The sequence below is a fragment of the Biomphalaria glabrata genome, chromosome 6 (genome assembly GCF_947242115.1).
Source record: "Biomphalaria glabrata chromosome 6, xgBioGlab47.1, whole genome shotgun sequence".
Taxonomy (NCBI): Eukaryota; Metazoa; Mollusca; class Gastropoda; family Planorbidae; genus Biomphalaria; species Biomphalaria glabrata.
Genome location: NC_074716.1, coordinates 52,340,331 through 52,361,448, shown reverse-complemented (window position 1 = coordinate 52,361,448; position 21,118 = coordinate 52,340,331). Strand labels below are relative to the sequence as shown.

At 38.7% G+C, this 21,118-nt stretch overlaps 1 protein-coding gene across 1 annotated transcript in view; it reads right to left on the bottom strand.

The window, feature by feature from the left end:
* LOC106051251 (sialate O-acetylesterase-like) overlaps positions 1-17,631 on the bottom strand; it is an 18,205-nt gene extending 574 nt beyond the window's left edge. Inside the window, exons 1-9 of the mRNA XM_056033562.1 lie at positions 17,379-17,631; positions 14,386-14,552; positions 13,119-13,331; positions 8,551-8,689; positions 5,664-5,868; positions 5,046-5,173; positions 3,913-4,049; positions 3,045-3,202; positions 421-607 (exon numbers count right to left, since the gene is read on the bottom strand). Of these exons, the coding sequence (XP_055889537.1) occupies positions 421-607; positions 3,045-3,202; positions 3,913-4,049; positions 5,046-5,173; positions 5,664-5,868; positions 8,551-8,689; positions 13,119-13,331; positions 14,386-14,552; positions 17,379-17,463 (1,419 nt within the window). The 5' untranslated portion in view covers positions 17,464-17,631. The remainder of the gene's footprint in view (positions 1-420; positions 608-3,044; positions 3,203-3,912; positions 4,050-5,045; positions 5,174-5,663; positions 5,869-8,550; positions 8,690-13,118; positions 13,332-14,385; positions 14,553-17,378) is intronic.
* Positions 17,632-21,118: the final 3,487 nt, after the last annotated feature.

The following is a 21,118-nucleotide window of genomic DNA, read 5'->3' as shown; positions in this document are numbered from 1 at the left end:
AAGCATAGTTTTATTAAATTCTCAGAGATACGAAAAAACAAGTTTCTTATTTCAAGTGCAGGGACAAAAAGCGCTCTTATTTTCCTTAAGCTCGTTCAATTACCACGTCAAATTGTAAGTTTCATAGATTTCATAGATCCTCAAACTATTTTTAGTCTCAGTCTCTACTTCAGATTTTGAGAAACTGATTATGCATAGCTCGAGGTGTCAACTAGAAGAATTTATTCATTTTATCGCGACACCTGTAAACTATGAAATAATAATAATAAAAAAGTTAAGATCTATATTTTTGTCTTGCATTTAAATTCGTAGGCATAGAGAAGTAATCCACTGAAATATATCGTATATGGTGTATTAAATTTCTCCATTCAATGCTTTAAGTTCGTACAGAGATAATATTATAACTAAATCAGTCCTAACCTCAAACCCGTCATTGATGACCACACTCAGCTTCCATGTGTTACCATAGTCCACGATCAGACCACTGGCTGATGAATGAGAACCTGTGGGCAGTGGGCCCTGGAAGATACCGCTCTGGTGGTAGGCCACGGCCAGTCCACTCAAGGCGAGCCTTGCACCAACGTCTCTCTTATAGCGAGGGTGAATGCTGGACAAGAAGAGAAACATTAAATAATGAATCAGCGCAAGTTTGAAATGTGGAGTGTAGTTAGTATGAAATGTGGAGTGGAGTTAGTATGAAATGTGGAGTTTAGTTAGTATGAAATGTGGAGTGTAGTTAGTATGAAATGTGGAGTGTAGTTAGTATGAAATGTGGAGTGGAGTTAGTATGAAATGTGGAGTGTAGTTATGGAGTGTAGTTAGTATGAAATGTGGAGTGTAGTTAGTATGAAATGTGGAGAGTAGTTAGTATGAAATGTGGAGTGTGGTTAGTATGAAATGTGGAGTGTAGTTAGTATGAAATGTGGAGTGTAGTTACTATGAAATGTGGAGTGTAGTTAGTATGAAATGTGGAGTGTAGTTAGTATGAAATGTGGAGTGTAGTTAGTATGAAATGTGGAGAATAGTCAGTATGAAATGTGGAGTGTGGTTAGTATGAAATGTGGAGTGTAGTTAGTATGAAATGTGGAGTGTAGTTAGTATGAAATGTGGAGTTTAGTTAGTATGAAATGTGGAGTGTAGTTAGTATGAAATGTGGAGTGTAGTTAGTATGAAATGTGGAGTGTGGTTAGTATGAAATGTGGAGAGTAGTTAGTATGAAATGTGGAGTGTAGTTAGTATGAAATGTGGAGTGTAGCTAGTATGAAATGTGGAGTGTGGTTAGTCTAAAATACGTATCCAGTAAATTAATGTACAGTTAGACGAAGAACCATATTGTCTAGGTCAGTGACACCCAACCTTCTTTAGCCCGCGGGCCAAATAAATTTCCCATTCTCTTGTCGCGGGCCACATCATTGTGATAATAAAAATGCAATAAAGCAGACCACATTTTGAATAGAAGCAAGTTGTAATCAACATTATTTCTATAGCAAATAGTTGGATGCTCCAAGTTATTTTACCGAAACTTCTTCCGAATCAGACTGCAAAGCAAATACTCCATTAAAACAACAGACTCACTTTTATGTATGCTGTACAGAAAGTAAAAATCTGGCCACATTTCTTCCTAATTGTGTACACTCAAAGCCAAGTTTCTCTTTCATCAACACTCACCAAAGGAACTCAACTAAAAATGGCATTGACATGGTTATTTTTTTTTAAATTATGTTTTGCACTCCCATTAATTGCATTGCGGACAGTTCTGACTGGCTAGATAGACCTGCATCGCGGACCGGATGTGGCCCGCGGGCCGTATTTTAGGAATCACTGGTCTAGGTGTAGCGTAGGTAGATTGTTGTTTCTTTTTCTAAGTAAAGATGGAAACAGTAGTTAGAGGAGACTATTAGGCAATTGGAAAAAAAAACGATGGGAGTGCCTAAGGACCAAGTTCATTGCAATTGCGGGTTTGGAAAAAAAAGCCCCAAAAACATTTCACCATCCACACAACGTTCCACAAGAAGCCGTTTTTTTTTATGTCTAACATATACAAGGCTGATGTGCTACTGAGAAGAAATATTGGGGGAGTTTAACCTGTATGCTCGGCCTTCGGCCTCGGTTCTATTCCGCGCGTCCTAGGATAGGAATGTAAAATGTAACATCTGCTTGGCCCTTTCCCAGACAGAAGTCTTTTCAGGCAGGCAGATAGAGGCAAGCTTCCGTAAGCATAGAGTTTAAGATCCTTAGATGTAACTCTTAAAACAATTACATAGTAGATTCCAAAGTACAATTTCAATTAATAACTCTTAAGATTATTGAGGATTGCGTGCCACCGTGTTATGCGACAGTGGTCAGGTTGACCTCAGTGCCTTTACTTGCTGGGTCATAATATAAAGCGAGTTAGATTGTGATCTGTAGTTGGTATCGCAAAGAATATTCTCTCTTAGACTATTAGTCACTAGTTTAATTTCAGAGTTGTCTCTCTTAGATTAACCGACTGTACTTCAGGGCTGTCTTTCTTAAACTGTTTTCTGAATCTGTTTCGTTTCGTAGTTGTCTCTCTTAATATTGCTATCTTATCTTCTTATCTTATATGATACAGACGTTACTTAAAAAAAGAAGATGATTACGTCCTACGCGTCATGCTATTTACACTTATGGTCCATTCCTTACAGTAGCATGTAAATTAGATTTGGACTTATTGCTATGCAGGCAGCTGCTCTTACACGTAATTTTAATACAGTATAGCAGCGGTTCTCAACCTTTTATGCTCGGCGACCCCTTTTTACAATCCCCCACTCTTTCGCGACGCCCGCACACACACACACATACAGCAATAGAAGAATAGACAATAACAATCCTTATTTTCGATGGTCTTAGGCGACCCCTAGCAAATCGTAAATCGACCCCCAAGGGGGTCGCGATCCACAGGTTGTGAACCCCTGCAGTATAGTGATAGTCTATTATTCTAGAGTCAACTAAAGAGATGAATGAAATATTTTTTAAAATTTATTTACACATTAAAACCTCGCCAAAATTACTTGAATACTCACGAGCCATAAGTTGAGTTAAAATCTGGCAAGTCTACAGCTACAGCCATGAAGACATTTGGCATGTCCGGATTGGGGACATAGCCTCTGTCTGCCGTCTGGTGCCAACGGATGTCACTGAATCCGGACGTGGAACCAGGACTTGGATGATACGGTGCTAACTGTTAAAGTGAAATCCACTTTATTGAATACATTTTAACGAATATCATTTAAGTTAACGCCAGTTTATACGTTTTTATCATAAAAAAAAATACAATATAAAAACATGAGCTTAAAAATATTGTATTTGTTAATAAGTTCTATTTTTCGAATCACATTGTTATTACAGTAGATATGGAAAAACACCTCGGGGATACCCTATCAGGCTTTTCGACAAAGATAACAATACCTTCGCCATCGAGCTGTAAACCCAAAATAATCTCACTGTGATTGATGTAGTGTTTATACTTTTTAAAAATCTTTTATATTGCGCATCGTTAATGTTACAGTATGCTAGGTGCGCTACAGTCCAATCTCTTTTGTGGACCGTAAGGGGGGATTCTGGAACAAGAGTTCCATGCTACCTTCACAGCCCGAGTCTTTGATAAGTAGCCAAGTGGTTTGTACCACATTCACACATCCTTACATCCAAACATCCTTACATCCAGACATCCTTACATCCTTAAATCCACATATCCTTACATCCACACATCTTTACATCCACACATCCTTCCACACATCCTTACATCCACACATACATCCACACATCCTTACATCCACATATCCTTACATCCACACATCCATACAGCCACACATCCACACATCCTTCAATTAACTCCCTTGAAAAATGTCAGTACCTAAAATGGTTGAAAGTTTTGTTGCTGGCACTGACCTGTACAAAGCCAAAAGGGAATGTGGCGCTTGTCTGACCATTGGACGCCCTGTTCCAGTTGCCTCTCCAGTCTTTGATCATCGTGGGGAATGTACAGTTGTATATGTTTCTGGGCGCACCACCGGAGTCACTTTCACCTACCCTCACACACGAATGAGAAAAAAAAGGGTTTCTATATCAAACAGGATGGCTGCCTGGTCGTGCGGTTTGCGCGCTGGACTGTCGTTCAGATTTATCGATGGTCCAGGGTTCAAACCCTGCCCGCTCCCATCCCCCGTCGACCTGCGGGAGGTTTTGACTAGGAAGTAATTATCTTCAACTCTGAAGGAACATCCGAAACATGTAAAACATTTTACAAACAGGATGCTTTAACTCTATTCCACTTGCCGATATATGACTTTGTTCTGACTCAACATGTACAGATATCCTGACAGAATGATAAGCCAAAAAAAATTGTGTATGGGAGCGTTAAAGAATGAGTAAAGGGGTTTTAGGCCATAAAAAGAAAAGAGCTTAAAGCCTCGTTACAAATTAACGGGCGTAACCGGTGGGTAATACTAGTACCACTATACTATTATCAATTGTGTACTACGTTCTAGACTGACTTCATTTCGCGTGATAGTAGATAATAATAATAAGGCCCTGTCTTCGAGTCCGGAGATAAAGATGACTACATTAGTTCACGTGAATACACAGACCCATAAGTGACCTGCATATTTTGTCACATCTGATGCAGACAAAAATCGTTTTTGCCGAGAACCTATTTATATTTTATTTTCGATGTCTTCGACATTTATGTTCGGATTTATGTTTTAAATATTTTCATAGCCCCTTAAGTCTACAGTATGTTGACAGCGTTCTATACATTTAATTATTATTTTTATTATAGGTAAATCTAGCACTGGGGTGGTTACTATTATGACCTCTTATAGTATATTGTTGATGTGACTCGGATGTAGTATGTTGTTCAGTACCTTGGTGCATCTGTAAGTTTTCGTTAAGGGTCGAACTTGTGCCCATTTTTTGACCGTTTGACCTGACATAGGGAACGATTTCTCCCATGGGGCCAGAAATGAGAGATAGCTCTTCACCGACAACTTTTTACAGAGGGCCCCACCCCCCAATCAACTAACCTTGATACCAGATGGCGCCATAGATCGTCATCCCCAGCAAAGGATGGATCATTGAATTCCACAGGACGGAGTTATTCTTAGGACCTTGTAGTCTGTACCTATCTCTGTCAGGAACATCTTTCAATAGCCTGAAAATACAAAACTATCTCAGGGAACATATACATTTGCAAATATACGAAACAAAATTACATCACCTACAACAAACAAGGAGGCGCGGTGGCCGAGGGGTAAAGCGCTTGGCTTCTGAACCAGAGGTCCCGGATTCGAATCCTGATGAAGACTGCGATTGTTAATTTCGGGATCTTTGGGCACCTCTGAGTCCACCCAGCTCTTATAGGTGCCTGGCATTAGTTTGGGAAAAGTAAAGGCGGTTGGTAGTTGTGCTGGCCACATGACACCCTCCTTAACCGTAGGTCACATAAACAGATGACCTTTACATCATCTGCCCTATAGACCACCAGGTCTGAAAGGGGAACTTTACTACAAGAAACATAAAGGCTGATCTAAAACCTAAGTAGCTCTTCTTGGGGCAGAAACAAAGACGGTTGTTAACAAACAAAAAAAAGAGTTCTGTTTCTTCGTTCTATCAGCAAAAAAAAAACACAAAAAAACACTTACTCTTTGTGAAACTCTTGTTGGTCATCTGTTTCGTGGACGCCGCAATGGGCAAGAGCCTCGGGGGATGACCATGCCTTTATGACAGTGCCACCCCAATCCGTGGCTACGAGTCCGATGGGGGTGCGCCTTGCCTTATAGATGCTCTTGCCAAAAAGCCAACAAACGGCTGAGAAATATGTCCACGGCGTGTGAGAGCCGACAGAGCCTGTAGAATATTTTTTTTTTACATATCAATCAATAAACTAAAATACTTTTAAATTTTAGCTAGACCAGTATAAGAATAGGCATTCCATGTTTCCATATGACTAAACGTAGACACTTCAGAACAGTGTATTAAAGTACCTGATTAACTGTTTGGATATAATATTTATATAAGTGGTCTCTTTTTACAAGTGCTATTTGAGCATAAAACGGGTTGCCTGAATCAGCCAGGAAAAAACAATGGCTGACTCTAATTAACATGCACAATTAGATAATAATTATTTTTTAAGGAACGTTTTTCATTCATAAGATTAGAATCGCAACTTAACGATTAATGCTATTTTCTAGTTGGCATCAGAAAAGTACGATTATACTAATCTTGTACAATATCATTACTTTTTATTGCGCTCAATATAATTCTAAGGTTTTAATGGTTGTCATGGCCAGGTTTTGTCAATAGGAATGAGCTCCCATTGTCTATAAATAACCCTTAACGGCATGTGTTTTAAATAGCCTATGAGAAATTAGTAAATCACATGACCTGCTAGTGTGGCTTAGATACTAAGCCCTCCGAAACTGCTCTTACTAACAGGTGAAGGGGTGAAGGCTGACACCTGGCGCTACAAAACCGGAAGCTTTGGGCAGCTGAAGCTCAATTAAGGAAGTTTGTTTAGTATAGGGCTGCTCTGAGTTCCACCCCCCGGCTGCCTTGTGGTGTTAAGGCTTCAGACGATAACCTCGAGGAAAGATCAGGAGTTGAGCCCCCTAGACGTTGGGTGTATCAACTTTGATATTCCCTCCGGCAGCTTCTGCAACTGAGTTGGTGCCCAATGTAATGAGAAGCGTTCCTTTTGGATCACATCAACAAGGTTCAGAGAAGGACCATGATGAATGGGCCACCCATGATTCCTTTATCTAAAGCCCAGGAATGCTCTCCATATTTGGGCGCATCTATTGACTTTAGACCAGGGGTTCTCAACCTGTGGGTCGCGACCCCTTTGGGGGTCGATTGACGATTTGCCAGGGGTCGCCTAAGACCCTCGAAAATATGGATTGTTTTTGTCTATTCTTCTATTGCTGTGTGTGTTTGAGGGTGGGATTGTAAAAAGGGGTCGCCGAGCATAAAAGGTTGAGAACCGCTGCTTTAGACCGTGTTTTAATATCAATCTCTTCCCGTGTGGGTCGATACATGTCCAGAGAAATGTCACATTTACAAAGCTATATTTCTTGAAGTAAGAGAAAGGCTATTGCCAAGGTGAAAAATTAGTTTTACAAGCTGTTTACAACGCTTCTATCAACCCACTCTGTCTGTTTGGTCTGTTTGGTAAAAACTTTGTACACGCTATTTTCTCCACACCCACTGATCAAGCGGATATTTCGCAGTCTTATTTCTTGAACCTAACAAAACAAGAATCAATTAAAAATAAAACATTTTAATTAACTATTGGTAATTAATTATTTGGTTTGTTATCCAACAAGGGAAAGAAATTGTACTTGACGGATGTGGTATATGTTAAACTAGTCCACTTTATACTTTGCTTTTAAGTTTGACACTAACAACAGATAACTATAATGCCAATTTTCAAAGGCCTTCTCTGGTACAGTGTTAGTGTGTAAGCTAGAGTGCTCAAGCTCGTTCAGGTGTTTCATTTTTTTAATATAAATGCATTTAAAACGCGATCAGGGCAATAATCACCCAGATACCCCGTTCTTTCTCACCCCAGCCCTTTCTCAACTGGTCCAGACGAGTGATAAGATCATAGCGTATTGAGAAAGCTAAAAGCATGAAATAGTACTATAAAAAGACAATCAGTAATTTTATTTATAATCGAACAGATTCTTCTTCTTCTTCTTCGTTCTCATTGTTATGTTGGCGTGTTCATATGACTAGACCAATACATGAGATGAACAGTGGTTTCCAAATCAGGGAGCTCTCCATAGAGTTTCTCTTTCTATTGGGGTGATTTGGGGCCAGTGTCTTATACGGGCCTCTTGGTATAGAGAGCAGTTTTGGAGGACGTGGTCTGCATTCTCTGGTGATACTCCACAAGGGGCAGATTTCACTGGTTCCAATTTTGAGCTTCCGGTACACGTGTTGTCGCATTCTGGTGTGTCCGGTCCTGAGTCGAAAATCGAGCAGATGTAGTATTACTCATCTAGATCTACAAATTTAATTGCATGGCTGACCAAAGCAACGCTTACTATAAGCTTTTTTTTTTGTAAAAAAAAGTCTTTTTTGTTTTTAAAACCTTTTTTTACCCTTTACCTTTACCTATCCCTTAGTCTGTTGGACCGTTGGGGCACCAGGCAAGACTTGTCGACCGTCTTTCTCCATTCCTCCCTTTTTTTTTTTTTTGCCTTGTTTAGAACCACTCTCAATGGCAGGCCCGTCCATTCTTTAATGTTGTCCTCCCATCGCTTTTTCTGTCTGCCTCTTTTTCTTTTTCCTGGTACTGTTCCCTGAAGGAAGGTCTTTGCGAGCCCCGTAGATCTTGTAACGTGGCCATAGGTTTTAAGCTTTCGTCTTTTTACAATAGTTAGCAGGTCGTCAAGGGGTCCTATCGCTGCAGTAACCCTGTCTCTGATTTCTTGGTTTCAACTAATTTGACCATATGATACAGCAAAGTATTAATTAAGAGGTTTTTTTTAGCATTTTAACTAAAGCAATATCGTAACATAGTCCTACTGTTATTGGCTTTGCTCCAGGGCTCGTCAATCTGTATCAAGTTACGAAGCGGTGTGGACGACTCGTTCATGCTAACAGTCATCAGACGTATGTTGGGGTAATTGTGGGCGTCTGCAATCTCTTCAGCAGCGCCATCTATCTGGAAATATACGCACAAAATAAAAATGTCAATTAAAAAGAAAATATTGCATTTTCTTTATACGAAAATGGAGGCGCAGTGGCTGAGCAGTAAAGCGGTTTCAAACCAGGGGTCCCTGGTTCTAATCCTGGTAAAGACTGGGATTTTTAATTTCGGGATCTCTAGGGCGCCTCTGAGTCCACCCAGCTCTAATGGGTACCTGACTTTAGTTGGGGAAAGGTAAAGGCGTCGTGCTGGCCACATCTGACGTAGGACCTAATCTTCTTCTTTTTTAAAGTAACGTCTGTAATATACAAGATACTAGCCTGACATTACCCGCGGCCTTCGGGTCTAAGTTTGTGTTTACTAATCTAGTGGATTGGATTTAAATGTATGTTAAACTTAGCTAATGATCCTTTCAAGTTTTTCTCTTTCGCTACGAAAATAAAATTAGTTTTGCGAAAACGGGTTTACCCGAAGCCGATACATTCATATCTATTAAAGACGAAAGGAGCGATAGATGAATAGTATATAAAGTACAATTAAAACGGGTTTACCCGATTTATTAAATGAATGGTATTATAAGTCTTATACAATATTATATATAAGTAAGTCAGGAAGTTCTGAATTCACAGATATAAGGAACGAATTTATGTAAAAATGCTTTTGAAACACAAATTTGAAGGTTAATTTTATTAAATAATGAAACCAATAGATTATATTATGTATTTTCAAGTGTCAAAGTAAAAACTATATGTGCAAAGTTTACTTCTTAAAAGTAGATCTAGATCTAAATCCTTTCGATCTTTTCTTATGTCAACATTGTAAACAAAGCCTAGATCCATATAATACTATATCTTTCATAGAGTCGGTCATTATTTTTTTTGAGGGTCTTAAGTTTGTTTTAGGGCTACAATACATACACTACGGTCTTAAGTTAGTACCCAAGGAACATTTCTGCCAAGTTTTAGCAAGATTGGTCAAGCAGTTTTGATTTTTATTCCTAACATACATACATACGCCTTACTTTCTACTTCATAGTATAGATAAGATAATGATCTAATATAATGATTTACACCTGGAATTAGCGCGGGGCCTAAGAAATAGCAGGGCCCACTGGTGCCGCATAGGTTGCAGTGGCCTAAGACCCGCCCTGGGTTGGGGGGGGGGGGAAGAGTTTGGTGTTTTGTATTTCTGTGTTGTAAAAAAAGAAAAAAACGGAAATTGGAAGATGGGCGACAACAGCATATTGGTCTATACTAGGAATAGTCCTGATGGTCAAGAATCAAAATTTGTATATTACTAGCTAATTATTCAATTTTCTGAAAGCTCAATTTGTTTCTGTTTTCGATATTTAAATAAAATCTTAATGTATAATTATTTTGCTCTGGAAAGGTGCAGAGTCCTCAAGTATGTCAGAGACCTAAACTGACTACTTTATATAGTGCTAATAAAATAACAATGGTTTTATTATGTTCTGCTTATTGTCCAGTACAAAATTGTAAGCGCAGTCGACGATGAGTTAAAAATGTTGGAAAGTTAGCAGCAAGATCTACATAAAGCAGATAGACAACTGCAGAAGATCTAGAACAGCGGTTCTCAACCTTTTAAGCTCGGCGACCCCCTTTTACAATATACCACTCTGCCGCGGACCCCCCCCCCCCCAATAGACACACACAGCAATAGAAGAATAGACAATAACAATCCTTATTTTTGATGGTTTTAGGCGACCCCTGGCAAATCGTCAATCGACCCCCAGGGGGGCCGCGACCCACAGGTTGAGAACCCCTGATCTAGAATAAATCATTAGAGAATGACTTTTTCAGTGTAAAATAAAAGGGGCTGCTAAAGTAGAAGAACGTTTGATTGTTGATTCATTTTTTTTTCTTCTATACCAGCGGTTCTCAACCTTGTAAGTAAGGCGACCCCTTTTTACCATCCCCCCACTCTGCGCGCCCCCCCCCCACACACACATACAGCAATAGAAGAATAGACAAAATACAATCCAATCGATGGTCTTAGGCGACCCCTGACAAATCGTCAATCGACCCCTCAAGGGGGTCGCGACTCACAGGTTGAGAACCCCTGCTGTATACGATTGCGGAAAGCTCAAAGGCCATTTGATGAGCCTACTACTAATGACTAGAGAAGAGAATACTCAAGAGAAGACTTTCAAATTTCAACTTATTTTACGGCACTATTGATGTCATTGTTTCTCATGACAAATTTCATGGGCATAAAAAATAGTCGAAATGTTTTAGTATTTGGAGCCCATTTCATTTCAAAAGTACTAACAGCAAAGAGCTGGAGGACATCAACATTCTTCTAGTCTCATCTGACCCAGATGATATTTCTCTATCGAATATTGTTCGGAGATAAAGTAAAGTCCCCCCTTTTAGACCATACGGTCTATAGCAGCGGTTCTCAACCTTTTATGCTCGGCGACCCCTTTTTACAATCCCCCACTCTGCCGCGACCCCCCCCCCCCCCCGCATACACACACAGCAATAGAAGAGTAGACAAAAATTTTTTTCAATGGTCTTTGGCGACCTCTGGCAAATCGTCAATCGACCCCCAAGGGGGTCGCGACCCACAGGTTGAGAACCCCTAGTCTATAGGGAAGATGATGTTAAAGTCATCAGTTTCTTTGGCCAACGGTTAACGAGCAGGGTGTCATGTAGCCAGCACAACGACCAAGTGCCTTTACTGTCCCCAACTGAAGTCAGGTATTCATTAAATAAGCAATATGTTAGACTTACACAAAAATTATCAGTGGTTAATTTTGTCATTCTGTTTTATTTCAGTAACTACTAGGCCCCCTTTATATTGAGTTAATTCAGTACTTTCTGAGGTCACAAGACAATTTACACTAGTTTACTGACAATTTATAATTTCCCAGAATAATGGATTGTATACTGATGAAGAATTAGTAACTACAGCAGCAAGTGGTACTAAAAGGAAAATTAAGGATGAAAATAGATTGTTTCAAGAAAAATGGTAGTTAAATTATTTCTGCACATCGGTATCAAATAAATTTCACTGCTTAATATGCAATTCATGCAATTCGTGCCCAAAGAGTACAATGTGAAACAACATGACGCTAATCACAAAAAGGCATATTATGTTTACGCTGGAAAAATGAGAGATGACAAGCTACTTGATTTGAAAAATAGTTTTAAAAGGCAACAAATAGTAGTTTAACTGAACAACGGAGAGTGAGTCTGTAACGAAAGCCAGCTACATTTTGTCAAATTTAATTGAAAGCTATAGCAAATCATTTAGTGGATGTGATTTTATTAAGGAGTGTGTCGTTAAAGCTGCAGAAGTCCAGAAAAAGGTGAAAGCATTCAAAGAAATAGCGTTAACTAGGAACATTGTGGCAGATAGAATAAATGACATGTCAGTCAGCTTGCATGAATAATTAAAGAACAAAATAGCTGATTTTGAATTCTTTTCATTGGCTCTCGATAAATCAATTGTTTTAACGGGTGTAGCACAGTTGGTTATATTCATAAGGATCTGTGACAGGAATTTTGACATACATTAGGAACTACTTGAGATCTGTTCTATACATAACACCACATCAAGCGAGGATGTTTTTTGAGAAATTACAGGAGGTGATATTGCTGTAAAATTTACCTTAGCTAGAAATAGCTAGTCTAGCAACAGATAGCGCAAGATGCGCACCAACCATGGTTGGGGTTAGATATGTTGTTGATGCAAAGCTGCTTGCAAAAATAAGTGAGGCTGATGCTCATTTTAAACTTGATCATTTTCAGTGCATCATTCACCAATTAGCATAATGCCGCAAAGTAATTACAGTTCCAACATGTGCTAAGACCAGTTCCAGTCGCTAATTAATTTTATTCGTGACCGTGGCTTTAATTATTGCCAATTTTCAATGTTTCTGGATGACATTGGACACATTGATTGTTTTTCCACTATGAAAGCTACAAAACACCTTTCAAGATTATCTGATCGAAATTTGTCATCAGTGATGAAAGTGTCAGTGACAAACAAACTTCAACCTGACATTAATAAACTTGTATCCCAGAAAAGATGTCAAGCATCAGGACAGCGAAAATAATGCTGAACCATATTAATTTTTTTTTATTAATACAGAAGCACTTCAATTTTAGTTAACTAAAGGACAGGTATTCCACTAATTCTTACGTATTCTATTGTATTGTTTCTTATTTACATATAACTAGTAGGCTATGTTTTCCTACTGATTTTTGGCTGAGGCCCTTCAGGTCATGGTAAGTTTTTATGCGGCCCATACGCTTTAATGAGTTTGACATGCCTGGTCTAGAATAGTCTTGAGACGGCACTATTTAAGGAGCATGAAGTCGCTAATCAAGTTAATTTAGTGAGTTGGTTGGTTAGTTTCTTTCATCATTATTATTATCACAACGACAAAGCGTGCCGACATCGACATTTAGTGACTTACCTGGAATACGGTCATCTGCATGTTGGACTGTCCAGAACAGATCCAAACATCCCCAAAGATGACGTCACTAATGCTGTGGGACACGCCCCCGGAGTCGACCCTGATGTTGACAGTGACCCCAGCAGCGAAGGGGTCGAGCACAAAGTTCCAAGTGCCGTCCTGATGTACTGTAGTCTCGTAGCTGTACGTCTTTGTAGCTGGCACTGTCACCAGCTGTGGCCGTAAAGAATATATTGATTACCAGTTAGAAAAAGTACAAGAAAATCTTAAAATGTAATTATTTAAAAAAAACATCAAAACGTTAGATGACTTTCGTATCTATTAATAACTGCAAGTGACCGATACTAAAAGTGATTGTCACGTAGACGTATAAATATAAGGTTGTATGTTACAATATTTTAACTTTCCCAAAAATGCATAAAAAATAATTGCCATCAACGTGTGCGCCAATAATAAATGTTAGAAATAAATTTGAAATAAGGCAAAAGATTTGCAGTAACGAAAAACAGTAACTGTGTGACAAGCCGCCTTTATATATATATATATATGGGTTGCATTGGGAGGTTGTGAAGGTCGTTGTCCAGGGGGGGTTGGCAAGCACCCCGGAAGGCCTAGTTCAATCTTTTTACAACCGGAGCATCTCAACATGTAAGCATAGGGCAAGGAGACTCAAATCATTTAAATAGTTAATAATTATATGGTTATATAGCGCTACTTTTATGCTTATATAGCATGCTCAGAGCACTTTTGGTCCAATCTCAGTTGTGGACCAGTGGACCACCAGTGGAGGGGGTATCTAGGAGTTGGTTTTCCGTGCTGCCTTTAGGCTCAGTAAACACAAATCTGCCCGAGTCGGGTGTCGAACCTCGAGCCCCTTTCTAGGTAGCCAAGCCAAGCCAAGTTCAAGCGCACTTGGCCTCTCGACCATGCTTCCCACAATATCTACAATAGAAGTCATTTGGAGCATAACATCAATGCAAACCAAAATAGTTAATTTCACAGTCCAACACACCCTGAATCATCTATAAACAGAATCAAGTTTTAAAAAATTCGTAATCCAGTGTTTCCCAAACATTTTCCTTTACGGACCTATTTGCATATAATCTGAGTATTTAACTTTACTTACTTATTTTTTTTAAGGATGTTCATGTGGTGGCCAATTAGCTAATTATTCCAGTTGTTCGTGGACCACTTCAGGCCTCGCGGAACACTCGGGTTCCGCGGAACACTGTTTAGGAACCACTGGTGTCGTCAAAACCAATATTACCTGTAACGTGACTTTCTGTCCAATGGTTGGAGAGAATCCATAAATGTTGGCTCTTTGTGGTGCTCGCTGTAATACCATGTGGTTCTGGAATTGTCTGGCCAATACAAAACTGTCTGCATCGAGTTTGTCTGTCTTGTATGTCTTGTCTTGTCTCTCAAACTTAGTAGCTTTGCAAAAAAAAAATAAAGTGTGCTGTTTTCATTAATTATTTCAAATTGAATTTATCTCACGATTAAGTTCTTATAAGCTCTGCCTCCTTCAGTCGCAGTGTGACTATGGTTCGTCTGGTAAGACTATAATGGTTCATCTATTTGATTAACTATGGTGCATCTCTTGAAACATCAATGGTTCATCTCTTGAAACAACTATAGTTCATCTCTTGAAACAACTATGATTCATCTCTTTGATCAACTATTGTTCATCTCTTTAAACAACTGTGGTTCATCCCTTGAAACAACTATGGTTCATCTCTTGAAGCAACTATAGTTCATCTCTTGAAACAACTATGGCTCATCTCTTTGATCAACTATGGTTCATCTCTTGAAACAACTGTGGTTCATCTCTTGAAGCAACTATAGTTCATCTCTTGAAACAACTATGGCTCATCTCTTTGATCAACTATGGTTCATCTCTTGAAACAACTGTGGTTCTTCTCTTGAAACAACTATTGTTCATCTCTTTAAACAACTATGGTTCATCTCTTTGTTCAACTATGGTTCATCTCTTGAAACAACTATGGTTTATCTGTTGAAACAACTATGGTTCATCTCTTGAAATAACTATGGTTCATCTCTATGATCAACTATGGTTCATCTCTATGATCAACTATGGTTCATCTCTTGAAACAAATATGGTTCATCTTTTGAAACAACTATGGTTCATCTCTTGAAACAACTATGGTTCATCTCTTGAAACAACTATGGTTCATCTCTTTGTTCAACTATGGTTTATCTCTTGAAACAACTATGGTTTATCTGTTGAAACAACTATGGTTCATCTCTTGAAATAACTATGATTCATCTCTATGATCAACTATGGTTCATCTCTATGATCAACTATGGTTCATCTCTTGAAACAACTATGGTTCATCTTTTGAAACAACTATGGTTCATCTCTTGAAACAACTATGGTTCATCTCGTAGTGTTAGGATTCATATTTCACAGTAATTAGAGAAGAAATGGAAATGCTGTGGCTGAGCGGTAAATCGCTTGGCTTCCGAACCGGGGATTCCGGGTTCAAATCCTGGTGAACACAGGGATGTTTAATTTTTGGATCTTTGTGCAGGACACAGAAACGGGTTGACCTTTACATCATCTGTCCAATAGACCATAAGGTCTGAAAGGGAACTTTAATTACATATTAACTCTTTCTCTCCGTAATTATTTATCACATTCTGGTGGTATCAACGCTGGTATCGTCAGTTAGGAGAGAAAGAGTTAATGTAGTGATTTCAGGACCAATCATTAGACAGGAACTACGACATGTTTGGTGACGCTAGATTGTGTGACAGTAGAGACGCTGTCTCAATGTGAGACACTTTTTCTTGCCTTGCGATTTTCAATAACCTTTTGATGCAAGTGAAATGAATCTAGTTTTCTCTCTCTTGCTTTCCATTGGTTGTCCGGGCTGCAGACGTCATGTACGGCGTCTAGATTGTTTTCATCAATGAGGGTGGAGGGTGGTGCTGTTTACAATAATTGATATGGCTGCCAGGGCCGAGGGAAAAATTGCCAGATTTGTGTGGAGGCCCCAACATTCTTTCGTAAGCTCTATTAAAGATCCACTAATGAATAAAAATACTTTAATCTAAAGGTTTGCTTTATTTTAGAAGATACAAATGGACTATCCTTGTGTGTTATTATACTTCTTTTAAATATTTAATATGTATATTTTAGTTTTAAAAAAAGTTGAGTTTGCAGAGAATAAAACATTTGGCAAACTCACTGCCGTAATTCCATAGCTGCACCGTATTTACATATTCCTACAGCTATAGGCCGACATTTCTTAATCACGACATTGTTGTCAACCTACATAAAATTTAAAGTGTTAGCGTTTAAAATGGGAAAAAAAATACTTCAAAGTTTCTGACCCGTAAAAATTCCGATATAATTTTCTCTTTTGAGTGAGGGCTTGAGAGGCTCAAATCCTCTCTTGCAAAAGCCCTGGACAGAAACCCTGCTGTCTTGCGTAGTGCATAAATGTCGCCATACAGAATTTTTGATTTCTCAGACCTGTCGAGACGGAGATCAGCAAGTCTGGGGCAGTCAAAAAGAATATGAGACACAGTATCCTCTTCTTCCCCGCAGCGGGGGCACCGTGAATCAAAATTTGGCCAAAGCCGAGAGAAATATGAGCCTACAGGACAGTGGCCTGTCCTGCACTGTGCTATAATAGCTTGCTCAGGCCTGGACAACCTCCACCACGGGGAAGTGCGGTCAGGGCGCCTCATGACACCACGGGCTTTTTGTCCATTTCTGTTTTTGATTTTTAGCCAAAGCAGGATTAACACTTACAACATGCTGGGTGGAACTAGCCCTCCATGGTGGGCCAAGGAGTCTGCAAGAGTGTTGCCAGTCACACCTATATGACTCGGTACCCACTGCATTATTACATAGGCGCCATAGCGTTGCTTTATGTTGTGTGAAGCCATGATGACAGCGTTGATATTGGGGGGGCCATGGTCCAGGGCTTTGCAAAGCCTGTAATACAGGTTTTGAGTCAGTGACCACAACAATCTGTGTTGCCCTCAAATGTCCCTCACCGAGTTGAGAGTCAATGACTTTTAAGGCTTCACGGACTGCCATGGCCTCTGCATCAAAACTGCAAACACTACCACATGGTCCAAAGATTTTAGATAATACGACGCTGGAAAATATTCATGCCTATTAAATAAAATCTCATAATAATTTTATAATTTAGATAGCTAATCAACATAAGATTCAGTTGTATATATCACATTCAATCCAATTCATAGACAAGGACGATTACTCACGTTGATTGTCAGCAGACATGTGATGCAGGTTCAGGGCAATGGCTAGAGAGAAGCACAGCACGAGAAGAAATTTCACGCGCAACATGGCTGACAATTTACTTGTCCACTCTCCAAAAAAGTTTAACAATTAAAACCCGTTCACGAAACAATCCATAATGTTACTAGATCTAGATCTAAGTTATATGTGATCTATTAGATCTAGGACAATAAAGTTGTATCATCTGGCAAGTGTTGATAAAAGTGTCAGGATATGTAGATAAGATGACAACTCTATTTATAAACAATACAATGGCAGCCTACTTAGTGCCCTGCTTATTGACCTTTATGACCTGTTTAAATTATGATACATGTACATCTATGCAAGAGTCTGTACGTTCCACGGACAATTTATCTGTGGCCTATTGATAATTTAAAAATAACAATAAACGCACCCCCATAGACATAAATAAATATAGACTGGCCGATAAAAGAGTTTTATGAAACGAAAATATGTGACTTTCAAGTTTGTGTACTTTATTATACAGCAGTGTAGTTTTGTTTAATCTCTAAGACTGAAGATCATGCAACTTTTCAGAATTCGGAAATCCGACAACAATAGTTCTATATATAGTTCAATAGTTCTCCTATCGGATGAGATCATAATATGAAATAAATGGTGATCCTGGTAAATTAACCCAAACCTCACAAAGGTCGAAGGGGACGAGCATTTTTTTTTAAACAAGCTTATATTGAGCGAAATGGCATCAAACATTTTGAATCAATCATTTATTCCAATTATTATTTTTTCAACTCAGCATAACTAGTGTAAAACTAAGAATATGATGCAAATACGAATAACATTTACACACAATATGAGTACACAAACATAACCAGCTATTCTATGTACTCTCGTTGATGACTTTGTAAAACTCTGACTGAAAGCGGGATGATGAAGTATTTAAATATTGTTATAACCCTCGTTTCGGACTGAAAGGGTTAATGTGTGTGCGGCCTACTGACACTCATGATTCAGGCCAATCACACAGGGCTGTTGAACAAGGGACATTACTGCTAGTTTACGCAAATATGACCCATGTTGTGGTCATGTGATCGAGAGCCTTCACGGACTATCGACAGTGTGTAACAATAGACAGTAGAGTCCAGGACAGCCAGCAGTAAGGACTTTGTGCTACAAAGTGAGTCCTTGAAATTGTAGCTGTACGAGTCTAGAAGTAGACAGAGAAAGACTTGTAGTCTTTAGTAGGCAGTTCTATTGTACAAGAAAGCATTTGATGTGGCCAATTGTGTTGTATTGGCTTTTCATGTAATTGTAAATAAACCGCCACCTTGTTTATTGAAGCTCTTGTTGTCAAGTTCTTGTGTTAGATGTGCTGTTGTGTTTAGCAGTGTTTGCTGAAGGCCTGATAGAGAAGAACGTAACAATATGTTTGTCTTATTCCTAATAGAGAGAAGACTGCCGCTTGGTCCAGACCTGAAGTAATACCATATCTAATAGATCTAGCAAAAATAAATCTGTACGATTAAAGATATTAAAACGAATTTTTTATTTTGGAAAGCGAACCTTACATGCTTATGGAATGTTTGGTGCGCTGTGGTACAATCAGTTTTGTGGACCTGCTGGTGAGGGGGAGAAGAAGGGTATCTGTGTGAAGGTTTCGGTGCTGCCAATTAAAAAAAACATTTAAAAAAAAAGGTTGCTGGAGTCTGAATTTGATATCTAACTTACACGATGGAAGGCCGACATGCCTGCAACAGAGCTATTCGATTCCTCATTTCCTCATAAAAATAGAATGTCTTATAGACTATCATTTAAAATTTTTATCAAACGACCTAATTCTATACACAAAGTGACAATCAGTCATCCGATAGAAATGAGATATAAGAATGGGACATTAGCTAAGAGTGGAGCGATGTCGCCTACAAAGCAGTTACCCCCCTCCACCCAGATATAGTTTTGGAGCAGCGGCGTCGCAGGCTCTGGCAGGGTGTATCACTACGCTGAAAACTACCAAAGGATCGTCGGCTTGTTAGACTTGGCTAGCTTATCAATAAGAGAATCAAAACTGAATTCAAACCTCTGCTTCCGTGCATCTATGCTTAAACACTGGACAGACTTTGGAAGTCAACATTGAGGCAGGTTAAAAGCAAAAAAAAAAAAGTATATGAAAAAATGCGAAACTAAATACTACTGATCTGGATATATTGAAAACTAGAATTTGCGGACTTTTTATTTTCATTGTAAATCGCTTTTGGAAACTTTTAGTTTGAATCTTGTTAGAAGCATTGACACATATTTGGCTTATTTATCCATTATCTGGTTGAAATCTAGATCTAAATCTGTATATTTTTTTTAGACAGTTTAACTAATCAAATGCGACTAATTGTCAAGAGTATCTAGAATAGATTTAATCTAATTGATAAAGATCTAGCTGTAGACCAAACTAAGATACTTGTAATTTTATTGAAATCATTCCTAGATTTGAGTTTAGAAATATATAAACTATAATATTCTAGTCTAGATATTTCTTAAACATTCATAAATATATAGACTTAATATAGGCCTAAAAGAGCGTCTAGTGGTTAATAAATACATCTAGACTAATCTAGACTAATGTAAATCTTGGCTACTGGTCTAGATTAAGCCAAATTTAGCCTTTTTTTTTCAATTTCGGCAGAAGATTAAGCGAGCCCAGCGACTGATAGAAATGTGTAATCTCTCTTGGCTACGATCTTGGAATTCGATGACTGTAGTTTGCTTTAGATTTTATATCGAAAAGGGAAGTTTTATCGTCCAAAAAAAACTCTAAATCATCTGTTGGGTGGTTTTAAACTAAAAGCTTTAAACTAAGAGTTTTTTTTTTTAACAAATTAAAAACTCCCTTGGCTACGCTCATAGAATTTGGTCACTCTAGTTTGCTTTAGAGTAATAGTGAAGAGAGTTTTTTTTCATCTTCAAAACTACCTGTTGGGAATTTTAAACTCAAAACCATATGAATAGGTTTTAAACTTAAAGCCTTCTGGAGGAGGGCAGTTTAAACTTAAAACGCCCGTTGGCTACGATCATAGAACTTTGAGTGTGTAATTGCTTTTTAGCTTCTAACCCCACTGGAGGGGTGATTGAAACTCAAAACCATTTTAAGCCCTCTGGAGGAGGGGGGGGGGGGTTAAACTCAAAACCCCCCTTGGCTATAATACGCTCATAAAATTTTGAGTGTGTAATTATTTTTTTTTTGAAGAGGTGGTTTTTAGCTTCAAACCCTGCTGAAGGGAGATTAAGCTCAAAACCCCTTTTGCCTACGCTCATAGAATTTCGAGTGTGTAATTTGCTTTTCTTTCATATTGAAGAGGTGGTTTTTTAGCTTTAAACCCCGCTGGATGGGGGTTTTAAACATAGAACCCTTCTTGGCTTCGCTCATAAGAACCGGTGACTGATGTATGCTTTAGCCTTATATTGAAGACGAGGCTTTTATCGTAAAAAAAAAAATTCGGAGGTGGTTTTAAAATAAAAATCTTCCTTAGCTATGCACTTGGAAATTGGGGATTGTCGATTGCATTATTTTTTTGTTTTTGTTTTATAAGAGAGGAGGGTTTAACCGCAAAAACTCAAACCCCCCTTTGGCTGCGCTGTGGCAAGTGATGGTTAAATATTAAAATCTCCCCTAAAATAAAGAACATCAAAGCAAAAAAATCAGTCACTTAACTCTGACACAGGGAATGGGGGATTTCATTTCGGGGGTGGG